The 25,787-nt window shown below is 48.9% G+C and overlaps 1 protein-coding gene across 4 annotated transcripts in view; it reads right to left on the bottom strand.

Moving 5' to 3' along the window:
* Window positions 1–25,787, bottom strand: part of si:ch211-51h4.2 — a 477,954-nt gene that overhangs the window by 447,825 nt on the left and 4,342 nt on the right. Inside the window, exon 2 of one of the 4 annotated variants that reach the window (XM_038815047.1) lies at window positions 5,994–6,089. The exons of the other annotated variants lie outside the window; for them this stretch is intronic. Coding sequence (XP_038670975.1) covers window positions 5,994–6,075 — 82 coding nt within the window. The 5' untranslated portion in view covers window positions 6,076–6,089. The remainder of the gene's footprint in view (window positions 1–5,993; window positions 6,090–25,787) is intronic. 4 annotated transcript variants of the gene reach the window in all.

Raw genomic sequence — 25,787 nt, 5'->3', positions numbered from 1 at the left:
GGGTAAAGAGTACTCATGTGTATCAGGAGAAGCAGGTAAAGAGGTCACAATTTTAAGAGATACGGGAGCTAGTCAATCTTTACTGGTAAGAGATGAGGAGTTATGTAGTTTAGGAATAATGTTGCCAGAAAAGTTGGTAATATGTGGAATTCAGGGTGAGAGGAGTAGTGTTCCATTATATAAGGTAAGTTTGGAAAGTCCAGTGAAGAGTGGTGATGCGGTAGCAGGAGTAATAGAGAAACTATCTTGTCCAGGAATACAGTTTATCTTGAGTAATGATATAGCTGGATCGCAGGTGGGAGTGATGCCTACTGTGGTTGATAAGCCAGTGGAAAATCAGATAACTGAAGTGTTGAAGTGTTGAAGGACGAATATCCTGGGATTTTTCCGGATAGTGTAGTAACAAGGTCGCAAAGTCACAGGTTAAGACAAGAGAAGAAATCAGAGTGAAGATAAAGGTGAAATGCAATAATCAGAAACGATTTTTGATCAGATGGCTGAAAAAGAACAAGAACAGGTGGAGGATGGGGCGGATATTTTTAGTTCAGGAAAATTGGCGGAGTTACAGAAAAATGTAGAAATAAAACGGATGTATCAGAAAGCATATATGGAAGAGGAATCTGAGTGTATACCAGAGTGTTATTACCGTAAAAGTGATGTCTTGATGAGAAAATGGAGACCTTTACATATGCAAGCGGATGAAAAGTGGACAGAAGTTTATCAAGTAGTATTGCCGGTAGGGTATAGAAAGGAGGTGTTGCGAGTTGCACATGAGGTACCAGTGGGAGGTCATTTAGGAATAAGGAAAACTCAAGCTAAAATCCAAAAACACTTTTATTGGCCTGGACTACATAAAGACGTAGTTAAATATTGTAGATCATGTCACGCATATCAAGTGACAGGGAAACTTCAAGCGGTGATCAAACCAGTGCCCTTAATACCCATTCCAGCATTTGAGGAACCTTTTACAAGGGTCCTAATTGATTGCGTAGGACCGCTTCCTAAAACAAAAAGTGGGAATCAATATCTTTTGATTATAATTGATGTGTCTACTAGGTTTCCAGAGGCCATTCCGGTACGTAGTATTACAGCTAAAAAGATTGTGGAGGAGTTACATAAATTCTTTACCAGAAATACAACCCCACATCTACATCATGTATAGCCATTTTAGTACTTCCCAATTTATCTCCACAAACCTGCCCATGTGATATCAATAACTCTTTGAGGTCAGTCCATTTTTCCTCTGGGTAACTCAACAATTTATCCCAAATTTTAAGAACACCTCATTTTCCAATTTAATTTGAGGTATGTCAAATTCACAGTCATCTGGATTTCGTTCCCACAGAAATACAATCAGATCAAGGATCGAATTTTACCTCAAGGTTATTCAAAGAAGTTATGGATAGCTTAGGAATAAAACAATTTAAATCAACTGCGTACCATCCAGAATCGCAGGGAGTGTTAGAACGGTGGCATCAGATATTAAAGACAATGTTGAGGGCTTATTGTCAAGATTATCCAGAGGATTGGGATAAAGGAATTCCATTCGTACCATTTGCAATTAGGGAAGCACCTAATGAGTCAACCAAATTTAGTCCTTTTGAACTAATTTTTGGTCATGAGGTAAGAGGACCACTTAAATCGATTAAGGAAAAATTGGTGACTGAGAAATCGGGAATTACATTATTGGATTACGTGTCAAATTTTAGGGAACGATTAAATAGAACAGGAGAATTGGCTAGACAACATTTAAAAGTTGCACAAAATGTGATGAAACGGGTAGCGGACAAGGCATCCAAAGTTTGTAGTTTTGCCAGTGGAGATAGAGTTTTAGTGTTGTTACCAGTGGTAGGTGAACCTTTAAAAGCAAGGTTTTGTGGACCTTATCAGATTGAAAGGAAATTAAGTGAGGTGAATTATGTGGAATGCCAGATAGAAGGAAAACTCACCGAGTGTCATGTGAATATGCTTAAAAGATACTTTGAAAGGGAAGGAGAGAAAATGGAGAAGGTTTTAATGATTCTAACTCAAAGTGACGAACCAAATCCAGATGACTGTGAATTTGACATACCTCAAATTAAATTGGAAAATGAGGTGTTCTTAAAATTTGGGATAAATTGTTGAGTTACCTTCCAGAGAAAAAATGGACTGACCTGAAAGAGTTATTGATATCACATGGGCAAGTTTGTGGAGATAAATTGGGAAGTACTAAAATGGCTATACATGATGTAGATGTGGGAAATGCTGTTTCAATCAAACAACATTTATACAGACTTAACCCTTTAAAATTGGCACAGTTTAACAAACAGATTGAGAGTATGCTTAAAAATGGCATAATTGAAGTGGGTTTCAGCCAATGGAGCTCACCCACAGCAATGGTACCTAAACCAGATGGTACCCAACAGTTGTGTGTGGACTATAGAAAGGTTAATGCAGTTACAAGAACAAACTCTTTGCAGCAGGCATTTAAATAGCCAATGCAATATCACTTTCACTGAGAGTCAAGACAAGAGCCACCAAATGCCCCGATCTAATGAAAATGGCCACATGCCTCCCATTTTGTCCTCATGTGCGTTTTATCAGTATCAGTCCTGAGCGTCTACACAAAGATTAAAAGTTGATCAAATATTGCCGTCTGCAACATGGGGCTTTAAGGCATTTTGCAGTCCTGTCTCACACAGATCTCTGTCTCCCATACTGATGAATCTTTTAATACAAGTCTACAGATTCTACCTAACGAAATGACAGCACTTGCATAGGTCTGCTTTATTTGGTTTGACAGCAAAGAAAAAGAAAGTACCAGATGTCATGACACAAGGCAATCAACAGCGTTTGACTGATGTCGTCGTGACAGCTGTATGGACATTAATGCAGTAATGAGAGATCTAGTATTGCAAACTACAATCTTGATATGGTCAAAGTGACAGACAGAGGCAAATAAGCAACAGAATTGAAACATGTTAGAGCAACAGAAATGTCAGGGTTTATGACCAAGAATCAAGTACCCAGGACAGAATATGTTAAGTCAACCAGAATGCAAGGTAGACAGCAACATTTTGCTTGGTTTGCAGTCAATCAGAAATGATGGACTGCATTCAAGATTCTTCCAATCTTTCTCTAAAACTCCTCATTTTCAAGTTTTGCTTCAGCATTATGTTTCCAAGCATTGGCCAATATGCGTTTATTTTCGCAATTTAACAAAATAAATTGAAAAAGGCAAATCTAGCATAATTTTTATCCGTATATTTTTTATCAGTTTATCTGACTACAAGTCACAGATTGGGAGTGAATGGTTTGCGCTATTGTTATTTTAAAAATCATCTGCAGATGTTTATTGGGCAATAACTGAGAAAAAAGCGGCATGTAACTGAACAATGGCAATGTCAGTGGGAGTCATGGGGAATGACAGCCCCCACCCCCTCCAAAAAACACTGTGAGATTGGTAAATTTTGTAATGCCAGTTCTGTATACAAAATGAATAGAAATAATTTACTCACTTAACTTCAGAATTAGATCATAACCAATTGAGTCTGATATGAACAGCAACAAAGAATGTTGTTGACTGTGATGTGCACGCAACCATGAGACATTAGCTCTCTTGGCTAAGGACCTCACACCTTTGTTTTTGGCTCTGTGGACAAGCTGGCAAAATTTGGACTCCCCTCTCTTATCCATCAAACTTAGTTCCAGCCTTTTTTTTATTTGCTCATAGGACGTGGCTGTCGCAGGCTGTGCCAGCATTTATTGCCCATCCTTAATTCCCCTTGAGGGGACAGTTGAGTCAACCACATTGCTGTGGGTCTGGAGTTATATGTAGGCCAGACCAGGTAAGGATGGCAGATTTCCTTCCCTAAAGAACATTAGCGAACCAGATGGGTTTTTCTGACAATCGACAATGGTTTCATGGTCATTTGGGCTTCTAATTCCAGATTGTTACTGAATTCAAATTTCACCATCTGGAGTGGTGGGATTTGAACCTGGGTCCCCAGAGTATCTTAAATCCTTTCTTTTAAATATCCGATACATTTATTGTCTCAATGCAATAACTCTTCCTCCCGACAAGCCCCACCCCCCCCCCCCCCCCCCCCCCCCACCCCAACACACATACACTGGGCTATCTGTCTCTTGTTTTTTCATTTAGTATACTTTGTTGCAATCTCTCCCAGCTACAGTTTAATATCTAACATATCCTTCCTCTTTTCAGTCCTGGTGAAGAGTCAAACGGAATTGAAACATGGACTGTTTTCTATTCCTCCAGATGCTGCCAGACCTGCTGAGCTTTTCCAGCATCTCCATTCCGGTTTCTGATTTCAGCATCAGCAGTATTTTGCTTATATTAGAATGAGCGGCTTGTTGCACTGGTATAGTTAGAGAAAATCTCGGAATACTGTCAGAAACCATGCTTTAAAATGCTTTTGTGCCTTACTTCTGTGATAAGTAATGACACTTGCCCCTGCTGCTTCCCAAACATGAACAAATAGCATATCTGGCATTTGCAAACAGTCTCTCTCAACATTTTAATTATTCAGAATACAGGTGAAAAGAACATTAAATTAGCTCGCTGCTGCTTTCAGTGATGGAAACATTGACCTCTCAAAGACGTTTCAAATTTGCAGCAAAAGAACGACAGTGAGGTCCGAATTCAGTCCTGCAGCAGAGTTTGATCCGAGGCTCACAAGGAGAGGTTCAACTCAACACCAATAGAATATAACTTCTGTGAAGTGTAGGATGGCCAAGGGCAGAGACCACGAATAATGGACATAGGCCACAACCTCCAGCCTGTCAACTCCCAAGCATAAATGACGACAACCTGACGATATTAAATCAGTATGGCATGGTGTACGGCTCCAACTGCATAAACACTTCATTAAGTTTGTTTTTGAAAAATATAACCCTGGCCCCGACACCAATAAACATCCCCCCCACCCCTCTCCCGCCACAACCAGATCCCCAAAATGTAAGAGAAACAAACCCCATCTCTGGCGAAACCCCTCATCTGCCCCTTTCTGACCAAATTTCACCTTCTCCAAATGTGAGGTGCCAGATGTGAGGTGACATCAAGGCAGCATCTGATTGAGTATGGCATCAAGGAGCCCAGCAAAACTGAAGTCATTGGGAGTCAGGGGGGAACTTCTCCGCTGGTTAGAGTCATATCTAGCACAAAGGGAGATGGTTGTGGCGTTGGTGTCAATCATCTCAGCCCCAGGACATCATTGCAGGAGTTCCTCAGGGTAGTGTCTTTTGCCCAACCATCTTCAGCTGCTTCATCAATGACCTTCCTTCCAACATAGGTCAGAAGTGTGGAATTTTGCTGATGATTGCATAATGTTCATCACCATTAGTGACACCTTAAGACGCTGAAGCAGACAACGTGCGAATGCAGCAAAACCTGGACAATATCCAGGCTTGGGCTGACAGTGGCAAGCAACACTCGCACCTCTCAAGTGCTAGGCAATGACCATCTCCAGGAAGAGAGAATCAAACCATCATGCCTTGACATTCAACGACATTACCATCACTGAATCCACCACTATCAACATCCTGGGGTTTGCCATTGATCACAAACTGAACTGGAGTGGCCATATAAATACTGTGGCTACAGGAGCAGGTCAGATGCTAGGAATCCTGTGGTGAGTAACTCACATCCTAACTCCACAAAGCATTTCCACCTCCTAAAGGCACAAGCCAGGAATGTGATGGAATCCTCCCACTTGCCTGGATGAGTGCAACTCCAACATCACTCAAGAAACTGAACACCATCTAGGACAGAGCAGCTTGCTTTATTGGCACTCGTTCCACAAGCATTTACTCCCCCCACTACCGATGCACAGGAGCAGCAGTGTGTGCCATCTACAAGATGTACTGCAGGAATTCACCAAGGCTCCTTTAGAAGACAGCATCTTCTAAACCCCTGATTACTGCCATTTAGAAGGACGAGGGCAGCAGATAAATGGGATTACCACCATCTGGAAGTTCCCCTCCAAGTCACTCACCATCTTGATTCGGAGATATAGCGCCGTTCCTTCTCTGTCGCTGGGTCAACATTCTGGAATTGGATGGTGTTTCCAGAGTCATAGTTCATTCGATGCCTGCGAAAAAGCAAACTCCCCTTCAGAACCTCTAACCCATTTTAAGAATTATACTAATTCTATTCTCTGAAGTTCGAACAGAGATTAAAAAAAAGGAATATTGAGAAGTTATATTTCATAATTAAACACAACTGCCCGTCACACACCATTTAACGGCATTGTGGTGATCTTAGCCAAAGCAAAGCTCAGAATCTGGTAAACAGGTGGCGGAATTCTCTCAGCCCGGGGCCGGGCCAGAGAATCCCCGCGACTGGCGCGAATCGTGCCATGCCGCCGGCACGCGATTCTCCGCAGGGCATGTTTGCAGCGGCGCTGGTCAGGGGCCGCTCTACGCGGCCAGCCCGCCGATTCTTGGCCCGGGATGGGCCGAGCGGCCGTCGCAAAAAATGGCGAGTCCCATCGGCGCCGTCCACACCTGCTCTCAGCCAGCGGCACCTCGGCATGGAAGGGTCAAGGGGCGGACTGTGGGGAGGGGGTGGGAGCCTCCGACGTGGCCTGGCTTGCGATCGGGGCCCACTGATCGACGGGCCAGCCTCTCTGGCTGCGGGGAGCCTCAATTCTTCCGCGCCGGTCCCTGTAGTCCTGCGCCATGTTGCGTCAGGGCCAGCGCGTTGAAGGAAGCCACTGCGCATGCGCAGATCCCAGTTCGCTCGGGGTTAGCAGCTGAAGCGGGGTGAACCGCTCCAGTGCCGTGCTGGCCCCTTTTGCGGGCCAGAATTAGTCAACGGGTGGGCCCACTTACGCCGTCGTAAAACGCGACAATGTTTACAACGGCATGGACACTCTGCCGCGGGATTAGAGAATCCCGCCCAGGATGCTCCCATATTTGATTTTGGATTTTGATAATGATACATGATCAATTGCACAAAGACGAGAGTTGGATACAATCGGGGCTTTAATACACGAAGATGTGTGGCCTCTTACAGCTTTCTGGTGAACTGGCTGCCGCACAAGGAGCACACATATTTATACTCCGCCTACTGGGCAGAGCCAGCAGGCAGGGAACTACCCCTGTACCTGTAGTACAGGGCCTTACCACAAATCACCTAATATATCTAATATATACATCAGTGGTGACTACCACAGATAACACTGCACAAAATGAATTTGAGACTAAAATTGAAACCCATGGGTTTAAAGAATCAATGGCTGCAAAGATACAAAGCTGGTTAAGTAGTAGAAAGCAGAGACTTGTGATGAATGGTTGTTTTTCAAGTTGGTGGAGAATGCAATTGTGTCCCCCAGCAAGACCACAGCTCTTTTGGATATATTTTAACTACCTGGACTTAGATGTACAAGACACACAATTTCAAAGCTTGAAGATAAGACAAAATTTGGAAATGCAGCAAGGAGGGGAAGGGTAGTACAGGATTCAAGAGAACATAGACTAGGAAAATTGTCACAAGTGGCAGATGAAATTTAACACAGAAATTTCAACTGATACCCTTTGATAGGAAGAATGAGGCGAGAGAATATCCTCAGTTCTGATTTGAAAGCAGCTGGGGTTGTTCTCTTAAGAACAGGGAAAGTTAAGAGGCAAGTGGAAAGATGTGTTCAAAATCTTGTAAGCAGTTGCAATAGAATCGGTAGCCAGAAGACATAGACTGAAGGTAACTGCAAAGAAATCTGAGGTGACGAGAGGAAACACACTGCACAGCATGTTGCCGTCATCTTGAATATACTGCTTTACAGGGTGGAGGAAGCAGATTTACTAACTTTTAAAAAGGAATTGAATAAATTGTTGTAAAGGAATTGAATAAATTGTTCTATGGGAAAGTATTTGCAGAGGTACAGGGGAAAGGAGTCGAGTGTGATTCTCAGGATCTCTCTTTCAAAGGACCGATACAGACACAATTTCTCGTATCAAAATCCACAAGGTTAGCCTGGTTGCATTTTCATGTCCATTAAATATGAGGTACAATTATCACCTATTTGGCCATGTTGTATTGCTGCACATTAAGTTGTCAAATAAGTAAAGGTGCTTCCTCTGCCGTTTGACATGACTACGATGCAAGACATCTTGGAAAGGCCAGAAATATCAGAGTAATAGGCAAAGACTGGAAATGAGAAATGACCCAATAATGACTGATTTTCTCCAGAAATAAATAGCCATAGTAAGTTGCAACTGGGATGGGGAAGATTGATAGTTCTCCCTTGTAACCAAATATGAAAGGAATGCAGAACGTTTTATTATTCGTTCATAGGATGTGGGTGTCACTGGCCAGGCCAGCATTTCTTGATCATCCCTAATTAAACCGTGAGAAGGTGATGTTGAGCAACCTTCTTCAACCACTGCAGTGAATGTGGTGTAGGTACATCCATGATGCTGTTTCAGAGGGAGTTCCAGGACTTTGACCCAGCGATGGTGAAGGAACAGTGATATAGTTCCAAATCAGGATGAGCATTGGCTTGGAAGGGAACTTGTGTGCAGTGGTGCTCTCATGCATCTGCTGCCCTAGGTGGCAAAGGTCACATGTTTGGAAGGTGCTGTCAAAGGAGCATTGTTGAGTTGCTGCAGTGCATCTTGCAAATGGTACACAATGCTGCCACTATATCTTGGTGGTGGAGGAAGCAGATGTTGATGGTAGTAGATAGGATGCCATTCAAGCAGGCTGATTTGTCATGGATCGGATCAGGCACTCATCCAGGTAAGCGCCAAGTACTCCTGACTTTCACCTTGTAGATATTTGGCAGTCTTTGGGGAGTCAGGAGGGGAGTTAATTGCCACAGAATTTCAGCCTCCGACCTTTTCTTGCAGCCACACTATTTATATGGCAATACATTCATTTTCTGGTTAACGATAACCCTCAGTTTGTGGGGAATTCAGCAATGGTAATGCCGTGGAATGATATGGGGAAATGGTTAGATTCTCTCTTCTTAGAGATGGTTATTGCCTGACACTTGTCTCTGTGAATGTTACTTGCCACTTGTCAGCCTAAGACAGAATATTGGCCTGGTCTTGCTGCATATGGACTCAGACTGCTTCAGTGTATGAGGAGTCATGAATGTTGTTGAGCATTGTACATTCATAATTTTGAACTTATGATGAAGGGAAAGTCGTGATGAAGCAGCTGAAGATGACTGGTCCTAGGACCACGCCCTGATGAACCCCTGCAGTGATTGACCTCCAACTGCCACAACCATCTTCATTTGTAGTAGGTATGACTTCAACCAGTGAAGACTGTTCGCCTGATTTCCATGGATGTCAGTTTTACGAGGGCACCTTGATTCCATGCTCGGTCAAATGTTGCCTTGACATCAAGGGCAGTTACTCTCATCTCACCACTTGAATTCAGTTTACCTATCCATATTTGGATCAAGACTGTAGTGAGATCAGGAGCCGAGTGACCCTGGCAGAACCCAAAGCATCAGTGAGCAGGTTATTGCTGAGGAGGTACTGCTCAATAGCACTGTTGATGAAACTTTCCATCACTTTGCTGATGATCGAGGGTGGTAATTGGCCGCGTTGGATTTGTCCTGCTTTTTGTGGATAGGACATATTTAGCAATTTTCCACATTGCAGGCTAGATGCCAAAGTTATAACTATACTGGAACAGCTTGGCTAGCGGCTTGGCTAGTTCTGGGGCACCGGTCTTCAGTACTATTGCCAACATGTTGTCAGGACTGCGTGCATTTGCAGTATCCTATGCCTTCATCCATCTGGCATCTGCGCTGATTGTGGTGCTGCTGATGTTGGTAGAAACCAAGGTCGACCACCCAGCCAGCACCTCTGGCTGAAGATCGTTGCATATGCTTCAACCTTGTTTTTTGCTGAAGTGCTGGGCTCCCCCATCACTGAAGATGGGTTATTTGTGGAGTCTCAACCTCTGGTGGCGGCCATGAAGGAGTAGGTCGCACATTTGATTTGATAGCTCCTGCCTGTGACGGACTTTGGACCTTTTTCCCCTGTTTTTTTCAGGATTTTATGGGATAAATCGGTGAAGACTGAGACAGTAAGGAGAAATCCACCTCCGGTGTATGGGGAATTGGACCAGAAGTGGCCGTGTGAGAAGACAAAGTCCTATAAGGAAGACTCGGGCAGAGCTGGTAACGCGGGAAAGCATAGCGGAGAAGCAGGGCCGCGGGGAGATGGCACAGTGGTCGACGGAGTAGCTGGTGAAGTTTTTTGAAGATTGCTTCGTCAAGCTGAAGAAGAACACGCTGGACCCGATTAAGGCTTCGGTCGATCAAGTTGTACAGAATCAAGAGACTCACGGGAGAGCGATCTAGGAGGTGGAGAAAAAGGCGTCCGAGCACAAAGAGTACATAACCGTGCTGGAGACCAAGGTGGGGATGATGAATGACCGCCAGAAAAGAATGCAGGAGAAGCTGGAGGACCTGGAGAACAGGTCCAGGAGGCAGAATCTTAGAATTGTCGGCCTCCCTGAAGGCAATGAAGGATCGGATGCGAGGGCCTATGTGACAGACATGTTGGAGAGGTTGATGGGGCTGAGGCGTTCCCTCGGCCCCTGGAAGTGGATACAGCGCATAGAGCTCTCGCGAAGGAGCCCCGAGCGAACGAGCCGCCCAGAGCCATGATGGTCGCTTTCAGCGTTTCCTGGACAAGGAACACATACTGCGGTGGGCCAAGAAGGAATGGAGCAGCAAATGGGAGAACTGTGAGCTGCGCATTTATCAGGACATGGGCGCGGATCTGGCCAAGAGGCAAGCTGGATTCAATAGGGCAAACACGGCCCTCTTTGAGAAGGGAGTGAAGTTCGGGATGCTGTACCCAGCCCATCTGTGGGTCACACGTGTAAAACGGGACTTCTACTTTGAAACACCAGACAAAGTATGGACCTTTATTAAAGAAAAGAGGCTGGAGGCGAATTAAAAGACACTGAAGCCTTGGACAGTACTGTGGCGGCGATTTGTTGTGCTGGGTTGTATAAATATAAGAAGTGTTATGTGTAATAAGGGGCTGTTTGGATGGCTAAAGATAGCTTTGTCTTGCAGGGAGCTTGTTAGAGGGGGGATGGTCTTTGGGGTTAGTTCTGTTTTTGGGTGTTTTTTTTCTAAAGTGGCTGTTTCTTCACTGCTTTTTTCCCCTGATGTTTGTTTACTGGGGAATGTGATGCTTTTAATATGAGTGGGGGGGGGGGGGGGGGGGGAGAGGGGACAGAACAATGGGGAGACAAACTGCTTGGTGCCAGGGGCGGGCACTATCAAGTCAGCATGGGTCAGCTGACTCTCGGAAGCGCAGTGGGGGTGAGCAGGTGTGAAGCTGGAACTGAACTTGGTGGGGGGGGTGAGTTTCTAGTGTTGTTGCTGGGGGGGGGGGGGGGGGTGAGGGGGGGGGAAGAGGGTGGAGCTGCTTTGCTGACAGGGGAGGAACTGTTACGAGGGGACAAATGGGAGGTCAAGAACGGCGACCGCCCGAGAGGGGCTCCAGGAAGCGGAGGGCGCGAGCTAGAGGCTCATGTAAAAAGGGTGATGTTTGGTCAGTGGAGAGGGGGGGGGGGTTTCTGGAAGCCCCCCGACCAGGATGATTACATGGAACACCAGAGGGCTGAATGGGCCGGTCAAGAGGGCTCGTGGGGTTTGCGCATTTGAGGGGGCTGAAGGTGGTCGTGGCAATGCTACAAGAGACACACCTAAAGGTTACACACCAGCCGAGATTGAGAAAGGGGTGGGTCAGCCAAGTATTCCACTCAGGGCTGGACTCAAAGACCAGGGGGGTAGCGATCTTGATCAGCAACTGAGTGGCATTCGAGGCAGAGAGAATCGTGTCAGACAATGGGGTAGGCACATAATCGTGAGTGGGAAGCTGGAGGGGGTGCGGGTGGTACGCGTGAACATATATGCTCCGAATTGGGACGATATGGAATTGATGAGGCGGGTTTTAGGTAAGATCCCAGACTGAGAGTCACATAACCTGATCATGGGAGGAGACTTTAACTCAGCCAATAATCCAGACTTGGACGAGTCAAAATCCAGGAGGCAGGCTGCAGCAAAGGAATTGAAGGGGTTTATGGAACAGATGGGGGGAGTAGATTCATGGAGGTTTGCATGGCCAAGGGCGAAGGAGGTTTCCTTTTTCTCACATGTCCACAAGGTATACTCTCGCGTCGACTTTTTTGTTCTGAGCAGGGAGCTAATACCGAAGGTGGTGGATACGGAGTACTCAGCAATTGCAGTGTCAGACCATGCCGCGCATTGGGTGGATCTACGGGTTAGTGTGAAGAGAGGGCAATGCCCCTGTGGAGACTGGATGTGGGGTTGCTAGCGGACGAAGCGATCTGTGGGTGGGTTAACAAGTCCATCCAGAACCACGTGGAAACAAATGATACGGTGGAGGTCTCCGCAGCGACGGTTTGGGAAGCTCTGAAGGCAGTGGTTAGAGGGGAATTAATCTCGATACAGGCACACAGTGAAAAGGCGGAATGGGCTGAGAGGGACAGATTAGTGGAGGAGATACTCCAGGTGAACAAGAGATACTCAGAGGCCCCGGACGCGGGCTACTGAGGGAGCGACGGAGGTTACAGGCGGAGTTTGGGTTGCTGACCACAGGGAAAGCAGTGGAACAGTTGAGGAAGGCAAGGGGGCGAGTACGGGGAAAAGGCAAGCAGAATGTTGGCGCACTAGCTCAGGTAAAGGGAGGCGGCCAGGGAGCTAGGTAAAATAAAGAGTAGAGGCAGGAATACTGTCCTGGACCCAGCGGGGTGAACGATGTGTTTAAGGACTTCTATAGTAAATTATATGAGACGGAACCCCCGGCTGGGGTGGAGGGGATGAGGCAGTTTCTGATCAGTTGAGGTTCCCGAGGGTCGATGAGGATGTGGTGGAAGAGCTGGGAGGCCCAATTGAGATTGAGGAAATAATCAAGGGGCTGGAGGGCATGCAGGCGGGCAAGGTCCCGGGGCCTGACGGCTACCCGGTGGAATTCTATAAGAAGTTAAACCTATCCCGGCTGGTGGAGCAAATGGAAGGGGACTTTAAGTGAGGGGACATGCTCCCGCTTTCACTGGCGGGGAGGGTACAGATCGTGAAAATGAAGATTTCTGTTCGTCTTTCAATGCCTCCCCATCTTCATCCCAAAGGCCTTTTTTCAAGCGGGTGAATAAGGTTATTTTGGGCTTTGGGTGGACAAGTAAAACCCCGCGAGTGAAGAAAGTGTTGCTGGAGCGCAGTTCGGGGGAGGGTGGGTTGGCGCTGCCGAACTTCCGCAATTACTACTGGGCGGCTAATATAGCCATGATTAGTAAGTGGGTAGTGGGGGAGGGGTTGGCATGGGAGCGGATGGAGGCGGCGTCATGCAAAGGCATAAGTTTGGGATGACTGATAACGGCACCTCTTCCGTTCTCGCCGGCCTGATACTCCACAAGTCTGGTGGAGGTGGCGGCTCTGAGAATCTGGGGGCAATGGAGGAGAGAGTGAAGGGAGCATCAGTTTGGACCCCAATTTACAATAATCATAGGTTTGTACTGGGTAGGCTAGATGGTGGGTTCCGGAGTTGGCAAAGGGCAGGAATTAGAAGGATGGGGGATCTATTTATAGATGGGAGCTTCCTGAGCTTGAAAGCCTTGGAGGATAAATTTGAATTGCCAGCAGGGAATGGTTTTAGGTATTTGCAGGTGCGAGACTTCCTGAGAAAACAGGTGCCGGCCTTTCTGCTGCTGCTGCTGCCACTGGGGATACAGGATAGAGTAGTTTCCAGTACCTGGGTGGGAGACGGGAAGGTATCGGATATTACCAAGAGCTTTCGGAGGCGGAGAAAACTTTGGTGGAGGAGCTTAAGGGCAAATGGGAGGACAAGCTCGGAGGAGAGATAGAGGCGGGTCTATGGGCAAATGCCCTAAGCAAGGTTAATACCTCCTCATCATGTGCCAGGCTCAGCCTGATACAATTTAAGGTAGTCCACCGGGCACACGTGACAGCGACTAGGATGAGCAGGGATCAGTAGGTTTTTCGGGGTAGAGGATAGGTGGGCGAGGTGCGCAGAAAGCCCAGCAAATCATGTCCACATGTTTTGGACATGCCCGATGCTTAGAGGGTTTTGGCAGGGTTTTTCTAAGGTGCTAAAATCACGGGTGGTGCCGAGTCCGGAGGTAGCGATCTTTGGAGTGTCGAAAGAGCCGCGAGTTCAGGGGGCGAAAGAGGCTAGCGTCTTGGCCTTTGCCTCCCTGGTAGCCCAGAGACGGATCTTGTTAATGTGGAGGGACTCGAAGCCCCTGAGTGTAGAGACCTGGGTTCGTGACATGGCTGGGTTTCTCAGTCTCGAGAAAATAAAGTTCGCCTTAAGAGGGTCAATGGTCGGGTTCCCCCGTCGACTTTCCCGGGGAAAATTAAAATGTCAGCAGATGCAGAATTCCAAGGGGGGGGGGGGGGGTGGTGTTGTTGTATGGTTGGGGTGTGTGAAGATTGAGATGGGGGGGGGAATGTTTATTATCCCACGTTGATGTCATTGTCTATGTTATTTTTATTAAAATTTTCAAATACCTTAATAGAAATATTAAAAAAATAATTGTGGAGCCTCCTCCTCCAGTGAGCCATTTATTTGTCCACTCCTATTCATCGCCAGAGGTTGCAGGACTGCAGAGATGAGATCTTATCCTTTGGTTATGGGATTGCTTAGCTCTGTCTATCACATGCAAAGAGACCTGTGTTGCAGATTCACTAGATTGACACCTCATTTTTCGAGAGGTCTGCTGTTGATCCTGGCATGCCCTCTTGCACTCTTTCATTGAAGCAAGGTTGATCCCCTGGCTTACTGGTAATGGTAGAGTGGGGGATATGCTGGCTGATGAGATTACAGATTGTAGTTATATCTAATTCTGCTGCTGCTGGCTCAAAGCACCTCATGGATGCCTGGTTTTGAGTTGCTAGATTTGTTTCAAATCCATCCCCTTTTGCACAGTGGTTGTGCCACACAACACAATGGAGAATATCCTCAATGTGAAGATAGGTTTTTGTGTCCACAAGGACTGTGCAGTGGTCACTCTTACTGATACTGTCATGGAGAGATGCAGCTGCATTAGGTAGACCGGTGAGAGCCAAGGTCAAATAGTTTTCCCCCCCTGTTTTTTCTTCACCGCTTGTTACAGACAGTCTCACAGCTTTGTCCTTAAGGACTCAGCCAGTTCAGACAATCGCGGTGCTGCTGAGTCATTCTTCATGATGGGCATTGATGTCCTGCAACTAGAGTGTATTCTGTACCTTTGCCACTCTCAGTTCTACTTCCAATTGGTGTTCAACATAGAGGGGTACTGATTCATCTGCTGAGTCCAGGGTGGTAGGTGGTAACAGCGGGAGGTTTCTTTGCCCATGTTTGACCTATGCCATGGAACTTCATGGGGTCTGGATGTCAATGTCGAGGACACCCAGGCAACCCCTTCCTGATTGTATATGACTGTGCTGTTGTCCTGTCCATGTGACAGGACATACCCAGTGATATTGGGGTCTGGGATTATAGTCATATTCACATATCTTACCATGCCAGAATGTTGCTGGACTAGTCCGAGGCAACTTTCCAAATTTTGGCCTCAGCCCTCAAATGTTAGTAAGGAGGAATTTGTAGGGTCAGCAGTGCTCGATTTGTCATTGCTGTTTCTGGTGGTTCACCCAGTTTCACTTTTTTTTTTCAACTTTGGGGCAATTTGATATAACTGACTGACTTGCTTGGCAATTTCATAGTAGTGTTCAGAGTCAACCATATTATTGTGGGTCTGGTTTCACATGTCGGCCAGACCAGGTATGGATAGCAAATTTCCTTGCTTGAAGGGGATTAGTGAACCAGATGTTTTTTTACACCAATCAACATAGTTTCATGATCACTTTTATCAAGATTATTAATTGAATTAAAATTTCACCAGCTACCATGAGTTTCTGGATTACTACTGCCCTGGCATCATTACAATTCCACCACCACCACTCCCATAGAGGATAGACTTGCATGATGGCACCATCCATTGGAATTCTGGCTTGTCTTATCTCCTCTGCCAATGTTCTGCATGTCGGCCAGATACATTTATGTATTACATTGTAATGGTGAAAGCAAGACGAGCAAAAATGTGTTTGAGGCCAAGCTCCCACTGAGAACACAGAGATGGAGGGAAAAAACATCTCAGTAATCTTTGAGAATATGGTTTGGCATTTTTCTTCCTTTTGCTGGACAAGCTAGCTTTATAAGCAAATTCGAGGTCACATTTCCCAACTCCCCGCAATTCCATGCAAGGGGCATCAATACCACCCGAGGCTTTTGGTTTCATACAATGTTTGCTAACATTGAGAGCAGACTGAAAGGGTCATATACTGGATTCCTGTTCCCCCTCAGTTATAGCAACATCACAAGATCATATATTTCAGCCCAATTATGCATAGAAACTAAGTAAAGTCTCCATAGTCCCAGGTGACATAGGACGCATTTCCCTTTGAGGGGGAGAGCTGACTAGTGGTGATTTAACCCGAGCGACAAGGTTGAGAAGGCAGGCCTACATGAATACCCTCAGCCGGTATGGGAATTGAACCCACGCTGTTGGCCTCGCTCTGCATCACAAACCAGCTGTCCAGCCAACTGAGCTAAACCGGCCGAAGCACAAAGAGAATTCCCAGCAAGCATGACATCGTAACATTGGCAGGTGATTCGCAAAAACTGCTGGGAAATGACATGAATGGTGCTTCCTATTTTTAACGTGGTTTCAGATTGTCAGTAGATAATTAGGAAAATCTTTCTGTCAATTTGACCCGAGCCCCTTATGGTTTTGAACTAGAAAGATCTTCATCTGTCATAATACCATCTAACCAGTAGCACAGTGGTTAGAACTGTTGTTTCACAGCATCAGGGACCCGGGTTCGATTCCCGGCTTGGGTCACTATCTGTGCGGAGTTTGCACGTACTCCCAGTGTCTACGTGGGTTTCCACATGTCCCGAAAGACATGCGGTAATAATTTGGACATTCTGAATTCTCCCTCTGTGTACCCGAACAGGCGGCGGACTGTGGCGACTAGGAGCTTTTCGCAGTAACTTCATTGCAGTGTTAATGTAAGCCGACTTGTGACAATAAAGATTTATAAGATATCTTTGTTGTGTATGTCAGTTAATGTTTAATATATAGTTTATCACCCACAATGTGCCTGTTAATTCATTTTTGGTTTTTTTTGATTCTGGGTTTTAGAGTAAGGATTGTTACGTAGATGGTATTTGGTGTATTCTTTGTTTGGTTTTTGTATAGTAAATATTATTTGTTTTAAACTGTGGGATCTTATGGCTTAGAACCATAGAAAAGGTATAGTGCAGAAAGGCCATTCGGTCCATCGTGTCTGCGCAGGTCAAAAAGGATTTTTAAATTTTTATTCAATTTTCCAGCATTTGGTCTGTAGCCTTGCATGTTACAGTACTTCAGATGCAGATCCAGGTACCTTTTAAATGAGTTGAGAATTTCAGCCTCAACCACCAACTTAGATTGCGAATTCCAGATGTCCATCACCCTCTGGGTGAAAACGTTTTTCTTCCATGTCCCCCGTAATTTGTCTACCAATCACATTAAATCTATGCCCCCTGGTAATTGACCCTTCAGCTGGGGGAACAAGTCCTCCCGGACTAGGTCCCAATAATTGCGCACACCTCAATTGAGTCCCATAGCCTCCTCCGTCCTCAGGTAAACAACCGAGTCTATCTAATCTCTCCTCATATCACAAATATGACCATGTTCTTGACCAAGATCAGAACATAGTACCTGTGGTACTTCACAGGATCTTTACCAGACACAATTTGTGATAGGACCAAGGTGCAGATATTAGGTCAGGAGACCAACGTTTTGGTGAAAAATGTACATTTTAAGAGATGACAGAGGTAGAGAGGTTTATAGATGGCATTCCAGAGCTGACGATCTAGACAGCTGACGGCACTGCAAGAAACACAGGGTATAAGGGATGCAAAAGAGACGAGACTTGGAGAAGAACAAACTTCTCTGAAGGTTATAAAGTTTTTTTTTTTTTTTTTTTTTTTTTTTTCCCTTTTTTTTTATTGGAATTTTTTGCAGAAAATATAACAAAAAGTATAGCAAAAAGCAGTAATATGCAACTAACAGCCCCATAACACCCACAATTCCCCCCATACCGTAACATCACATGTATCACATTCCCCCACCCCCCCCCCAAACAAGAGAACTTAACCATAAATTAAAATTAGATAAATCAAATTTAAATAAAATAAGCTAACATAATCAACGCCCCCCCACCCCCCCACCCCCCACCCCCCACCCCCCACCCCCCACCCCCCCCCCCCGGGTTGCTGCTGCTACTGTCCCAGTACCCTATCGTTGAGCCAGAAAGTCGAGGAAAGGTTGCCACCGTTTAAAGAACCCTTGCACCGATCCTCTCAGGGCGAATTTAACCTTCTCAAGCTTAATGAAACCCGCCATGTCATTGATCCAGGTCTCCACGCTTGGGGGCCTCGCGTCCTTCCACTGTAGCAAAATCCTTCGCCGGGCTACTAGGGACGCAAAGGCCAGCACACCGGCCTCTTTCGCCTCCTGCACTCCCGGCTCTACCCCAACCCCAAAGATCGCGAGTCCCCATCCTGGCTTGACCCTGGATCCCACCACCCTTGACACCGTCCTCGCCACCCCCTTCCAGAACTCCTCCAATGCCGGGCATGCCCAGAACATATGGGCATGGTTCGCTGGACTCCCCGAGCACCTGGCACACCTATCTTCACCCCCAAAGAACCTATTCATCCTCGTCCCAGTCATGTGGGCCCTATGCAGCACCTTGAATTGGATGAGGCTAAGCCGCGCACACGAGGAGGAAGAATTTACCCTCTCCAGGGCATCAGCCCATGTCCCGTCTTCGATCTGTTCCCCCAGTTCCCCCTCCCACTTCGTTTTCAGCTCCTCTACTGACGCCTCTTCCTTCTCCTGCATAAGCTTGTAGATATCGGATATCTTCCCCTCCCCGACCCAGACCCCCGAGAGCACCCTGTCACTCACCCCCTTCGCGGGGAGCGCAGGGAATCCCTCCACCTGCCGTCTAGCAAATGCCTTTACCTGCAGATATCTAAACATGTTTCCCGGCGGGAGCCCAAATTTCTCTTCCAACTCCCCCAGGCTCGCAAACCTTCCGTCGATAAACAGGTCCTTCAGCTGTCTAATGCCCGCTCTATACCATCCCCGAAATCCCCCATCCATGTTCCCCGGGACGAACCTATGGTTCCCCCTTAACGGAGCCTCCATCGAGCCCCCCACTTCTCCCCTATGTCGCCTCCACTGCCCCCAAATCTTGAGGGTAGCCGCCACCACCGGACTCGTGGTATACCTCGTGGGAGGGAGCGGCCACGGCGCCGTTACCAGGGCCCCCAGGCTTGTATCCCCACAGGACGCTCTCTCCATCCGTTTCCATGCTGCCCCCTCCCCCTCCATCACCCACTTACGCACCATCGACACGTTGGCCGCCCAGTAATACCCCGAGAGGTTGGGCAACGCCAGCCCCCCCCCATCCCTACTCCGCTCCAAGAAGACCCTCTTCACCCTCGGGGTGCCATGCGCCCAAACAAATCCCATGATGCTGCTGGTCACCCTTTTAAAAAAGGCCCTAGGGATAAAGATGGGCAAGCACTGGAAGAGGAACAAGAACCTCGGGAGAACCGTCATTTTGACGGATTGCACTCTGCCCGCCAGCGATAGCGGCACCATGTCCCACCTTTTAAATTCCTCCTCCATCTGTTCCACTAGTCTGGTGAAGTTAAGCTTATGAAGAGCCCCCCAACTCCTGACCACCTGCACCCCCAGGTACCTGAAACTCTTCACTGCCCTCCTGAAGGGGAGCCTCCCAATTCCCTCCTCCTGATCTCCCGGGTGCACTACAAATACCTCGCTCTTTCCTAAGTTCAGCTTATAGCCCGAGAAGCCCCCAAATTCCGCTAACAGTTCCATCACCCCCGGCATTCCCCCCTCTGGGTCCGCCACATATAACAGCAGGTCGTCTGCATACAGCGATACCCGGTGCTCCTCCCCCCCCCGCACCAGACCCCTCCACTTCCCTGACTCCCTCAACGCCATGGCCAGCGGTTCAATCGCCAGTGCAAAGAGCAGGGGGGACAGGGGACACCCCTGCCTGGTCCCACGATAAAGCCTAAAATACTCCGATCTCCTTCCATTTGTGACTACACTCGCCATCGGCGCCGCGTAAAGCAGCCTCGCCCATTTGATGAATCCCTCCCCAAATCCAAACCTCTCCAGCACCTCCCATAGGTACCCCCACTCAACTCTATCAAACGCCTTCTCTGCATCCAGCGCCACCACTATCTCCGCCTCCCCCTCCACTGCCGGCATCATGATAACATTGAGCAGTCTCCGCACATTCGTGTTGAGCTGCCGCCCCTTGACAAACCCTGTCTGATCTTCATGAATTACCTCTGGCACACAATCCTCTATCCTGGTAGCCAGGATCTTCGCCAGCAACTTAGCGTCTACGTTAAGGAGTGAAATAGGCCTATATGCTCCGCACTGCAAGGGGTCCTTATCCCGTTTTAGGATCAAAGAGATCAGTGCCCGCGACATCGTCGGGGGCAAAGCCCCCCCCTCCCACGCCTCATTGAAAGTTCGCACCAGCAGGGGACCCACCAGGTCCGCATATTTTTTGTAAAATTCTGCCGGGAACCCGTCCGGCCCCGGGGCCTTACCTGACTGCATTTGCCCGATCCCCCTGACTAGCTCCTCCAACTCTATCGGCGCCCCCAGCCCCTCAACCAGCCTCTCTTGAACCCTTGGGAAACATAGCCTGTTCATGAAGCTCTCCATCCCCTCTCTCCCCCTCGGAGGTTCCGACCGGTACAATCCCTCGTAAAAGTCCCTAAAGACCCCGTTTACTTCTGTCCCCTTCTGCACTACATTTCCACCCCCATCCTTCACTCCCCCAATTTCCCTAGCCGCATCTCGCCTACGGAGCTGATGCGCCAACATCCTGCTCGCCTTCTCTCCATACTCATATACCGCACCCTGCGCCCTCCTCCACTGTGTCTCCGCCTTTCTGGTGGTCAACAAGTCAAAATTGGCCTGCAACCTGCGCCGTTCTCCCAGCAACCCTTCCTCCGGTGCCTCCGCATATCTCCTGTCCACCTCCAGAAGCTCTCCCACCAGTCTCTCCCTCTCCTTCCTCTCCCTCCTTTCCCTGTGGGCCCGGATGGAGATCAGCTCCCCCCGGATCACTGCTTTCAGAGCCTCCCAGACCATCCCCACCTGGACCTCCCCCGTATCATTGGTAACCAGATACCCCTCAATGCTTCTCCGAACCCTCTTACACACCTCCTCCTCCGCCAGCATCCCCACATCCAGGCGCCAGAGCGGGCGCTGGTCCCGTGCCTCCCCCATCTCCAGATCAATCCAGTGCGGGGCATGGTCCGAAATCGCTATGGCCGAATACTCGGCATCCTGCACCCTCGGGATCAACCCCCTGCTCAGGACAAAAAAGTCTATCCGGGAATAAACCCTATGGACGTGAGAGAAAAAGGAATACTCCCGCGCTCTCGGTCTCCCAAACCTCCAGGGATCCACCCCTCCCATCTGGTCCATGTATCCCCTCAGCACTTTGGCCGCCGCCGGTCTCCTACCCGTCCTTGAACTGGACCGGTCCAGTGTGGGATCCAGCACTGTGTTAAAATCTCCCCCCATGATCAGGCCCCCTGCCTCCAGGTCCGGGACGCGGCTCAACAAGCGCCTCATGAAGCCAGCATCATCCCAATTCGGGGCATATACGTTCACCAGCACCACCTTCTCTCCCTGCAGCCTACCCCTCACCATGATATATCTGCCCTCCTTGTCCGACACCACCTCAGCCGCCTCAAACGCCACCCTCTTCCCCACTAGAATCGCCACCCCCCGGTTCTTTGCGTCCAATCCTGAATGATAAACCTGCCCCACCCACCCCTTCCTCAGACGGACCTGGTCCGCCACCTTCAGGTGGGTCTCCTGGAGCATAGCCACGTCCGCCTTCAACCCCCTTAGATGGGAGACCACCCTGGTTCTCTTAACCGGCCCGTTCAGCCCCCTCACGTTCCAGGTAATCAGCCGGATCAGAGGGCAACCCGCCCCCCTCCCCTGCCGACTAGCCATAGCTTGGCAGATGTTCGCCCCAGGCCAGCATACCCCGCTCGACCCGTTCCCCATGGCGATAGCGCCTCTCCTCTTCCCCCCCGGCCCTCTTCGGCTCCTTCCTAGTCATTCCAGCAGCAACCCGGTATCCCCCCCCACCCCCCTCCCCCCCCCAGGCTAGGACCCCTCCTAGCCGCGACGCACCCTCCATGGTACTTCCGTGAGTCAGCTGACTTCTGCTGACCCCGGCAGCTCCCGCCAAAACCTATCCCCTCCCGGCTTGGGGTCATCCCCCTCTTGCCACACCTCCTTGGCATTATTGCAGCGCGGGAAAAAAGACCCGTAGAGGCCCTTCCCCCATCGCAAGCTCCACCCCCCTGCCCAGCAGCGCGGGAAACCAGAGGAAAGCCCGCGCTTTCACAATGCCACACCCCATCCTTCTGACGCAGTTCCCCAAAATCCAGTTTCCCCTCAATCCCCAGACCCGTACAGAAGAGAACATATAGAACACAAACCCCCAACACTCCCCACCTACCCCACAACCATACCCAACAGACAAACCCACCCGTAAACAGAGCAAAAAGAAAACCAGCATACATAACACACATTTCGAAGTTGAAAAAGTTGAAACAGTTGGAACAAAACAGCCACAGCGGAAACAACGCCGGCCAAAGTATGTTCCCAGGCCCTAGTTCAAGTCCAGCTTCTCCGCCTGTACAAAGGCCCACGCCTCCTCCGGGAACTCGAAGTAATGGTGCCGGTCCTTGTATGTCACCCACAGGCGCGCAGGCTGCAGCATTCCAAACCTGACCTGCTTAGCATGAAGCACCGCCTTCGTCCGGTTGAACCTGGCCCGCCGCTTAGCCACTTCCGCACTCCAGTCCTGGTAGATCCTCACTACCGAATTCTCCCATTTACTGCTCCTCTCTTTCTTGGCCCAGCGCAGCACACACTCCCGGTCACTGAATCGGTGGAACCGCACCAGCACCGCCCTCGGGGGCTCATCTGCCTTGGGCCTCCTGGCCATCACTCTGTGCGCTCCCTCGAGCTCCAGGGGCAAATGGAAGGACCCTGCTCCCATCAACGAGCTCAACAACGTGGTCACATACGCCGGGAGATCCGACCCCTCCAGCCCCTCCGCCAGGCCCAGGATCCTCAGATTCTTTCGCCTCGTGCGAACGTCCAGCTCCTCCAAGCGGTCCTGCCACTTTTTATGAAGTGCCTCGTGCAACTCCACTTTCCCAACGAGGACCACGGCCTCCTCCTCTCTTTCAACGGCCTGCCGCTGCAACTCCCGAATAGACTCCTCCTGTGCCGCCTGGGTCCCAAGCAGCTTGGTCGCAGTTGCATTCATGGAGTCCAGCAGCTCAGCCTTCAGGTCAGTAAAACAACGTAGGAGCGAGGCCTGTTGCTCCTGCGCCCACTTCCACCAGTCCTCGGGTGTTGCGCCGGCCGCCATTTTGTTTTTCTTCCCACGTTTTTTTTGGGGCGTTTCTGCAGCCTTTTTCACCATATAGTGTGGGGCAAGTTCTTCCAGGCACCTTCCCCCACCGGGATATGTAGCAACAGCACTGTTTGGGGCCCTCAAAACGGCCCAAAAGCCCTTAAATAGCGGGAGCGCCGGCCGCCATTTTGTTTTTTTTCACCCGTTTTTTGGGGGGCGTTACTGCAGCCTTTTTCACCAGATAATGTGGGGCAAGTTCTTCCAGGCACCTTCCCCCACTAGGATGTGTAGAAACAGCGCCGTTTGGGGCCCTCAAAACGGCCCAAAAGTCCCTAAATAGCAGGAGTGCCGGCCGCCATTTTGTTTTTCTTCCCCCGTTTTTTTTGGGGGAGTTACTGCAGCCTTTTTCTTCTTCCCACTCCAGGTGAGCACCATATAGTGTGGGGCAAGTTCTTCCAGGCACCTTCCCCCACCGGGATGCGTAGAAACAGCTCCGTTTGGGGCCCTCGAAACGGCCCAAAAGTCCCTAAATAGCAGGAGCTGCCGAATGTGTGGCTTAGCTCCGCATAGCCGCAACTGGAAGTCCCTGAAGGTTATAAAGTTGAAGGAGGTGACAGAAATGGGATGAAGTATGGTTATGGAGGTATGTGAACATAAGGAAGGGTGTTTTGAATTTGAGGCATTGCTGCCCTTGGAGTCAATGTCTGTCAATGAAGACTGAGCACAGTAAGAAGTCTTACAACACCAGGTTAAAGTCCAACAGGTTTGTTTCAAACACGAGCTTTCGGAGCACGGCTCCTTCTTCACCTGAAGAAGGAGCCGTGCTCCGAAAGCTCGTGTTTGAAACAAACCTGTTGGACTTTAACCTGGTGTTGTAAGACTTCTTACTGTGCTCACCCCAGTCCAACGCCGGCATCTCCACATAATGAAGACTGAGATACAGGTGCAAGAGATCTTTTAAAAAAAATATTTTTATTGGCATTTTCCACATTAATAAACAGTTATATATATTTTCTTTCCTGAATTAATTTATTTTATTGTACAGAAAGGTTTATTCTGTCCTTCCCTTAATTCACTTTATGTACATTGCGCCGCCCTCTGGCTCGTCCTATGGTCCCTTCCTCCCGTCCCCCATGCCCTCCTTGTGTCCTCCCCCTTTTCCTCCTCTTCCCCTCTCTTTTCTTACCCCCGTCCTGGTCGACTTTGGCTGTGTTTGCTTTGTGATCGGGCCCGACCCCCCCCCCACCCCACCCCCCCCCCACCCCCCACTCCCAACCCCGCCCCCACCTCTTCCCCTTTTTGTGGCTTTCCAGCCTTTCCTCTTTCTCCTCCCCCCCCCCTCCCCTCCGGTTCCCCCTCTAACTTTGTTTTACCCTTGTCTTCCCTCTTTTTCTTCCTCTCTCGTTTTCCTATCTTGCTCCTCGTTGCTGGCCTCAAACAGGTTTTGCAACAGGCTGACAAACTGCCCCCATGTATCTAGGAAGCCTTCCTCCGACCCTCGGGTGGCATACTTAATCTTTTCCAGGTGGTGGAATTTCAAACGGTCTACAAGCCAGTCTGCAGCTGTGGGTGGTGCTGCTGATAGCCAGTCGAGCAGGATTCTCCGGCATGCGAATAGGGAAGTGAAAGCAAGGGTGCTGATCCTCTTCCCCATGTGTAGTTCTGGCTGCTCCGATACCCCGAGGTTTGCCACTATTGTGCATTGCTTTACCCTTACCCCCACAACCTTGGACATTGGCTCGGAGAAGGCTGTCCAGAACCCAGCAAGTTTGGGACAGGCCCAAAACATGTGGGTGTGTCTGGCTAGGCCCCTTTGTTCACATTTGTCCTCCACATCCAGGAAGAACCTGCTCATTTGGGTTCTGGTCAGGTGTGCTCTGTGCACCACTTCGAACTGCATGAGGAGGAGGTCGAGTTGGCCCTGCTCATTGCTTCGCTCCAGAGTCTCCACACTACCTCTGTCCCCAGTTCGTCCTCCCATTTCTGGTCTCGTCCAATGGTGTCCGAGCTCTGTCCAGTAACTGTCCGTATATTTTCCCACATAGGCCCCCTTCTTTGCTGCTTGTGCTCATCAGGTCCTCTAATAGTGTGGTTTCTGGGGCCGCCCTCAATGTTTTTTGGCAGAAGGCCTTGTCGGCCAGGAAGTTCGTGTCCAGCCTCCATCTGGGGCACTGGGCACGGCCCGTCTCTAACCTCACATCCATCTAATGTGGAGAGCATTCGGAG

Source organism: Scyliorhinus canicula, chromosome 13, assembly GCF_902713615.1.
Source record: "Scyliorhinus canicula chromosome 13, sScyCan1.1, whole genome shotgun sequence".
NCBI classification, from domain to species: Eukaryota; Metazoa; Chordata; class Chondrichthyes; order Carcharhiniformes; family Scyliorhinidae; genus Scyliorhinus; species Scyliorhinus canicula.
The sequence above is the reverse complement of the archived record's forward strand: the minus strand, read 5'-3'. Positions and strand labels throughout refer to the sequence as shown.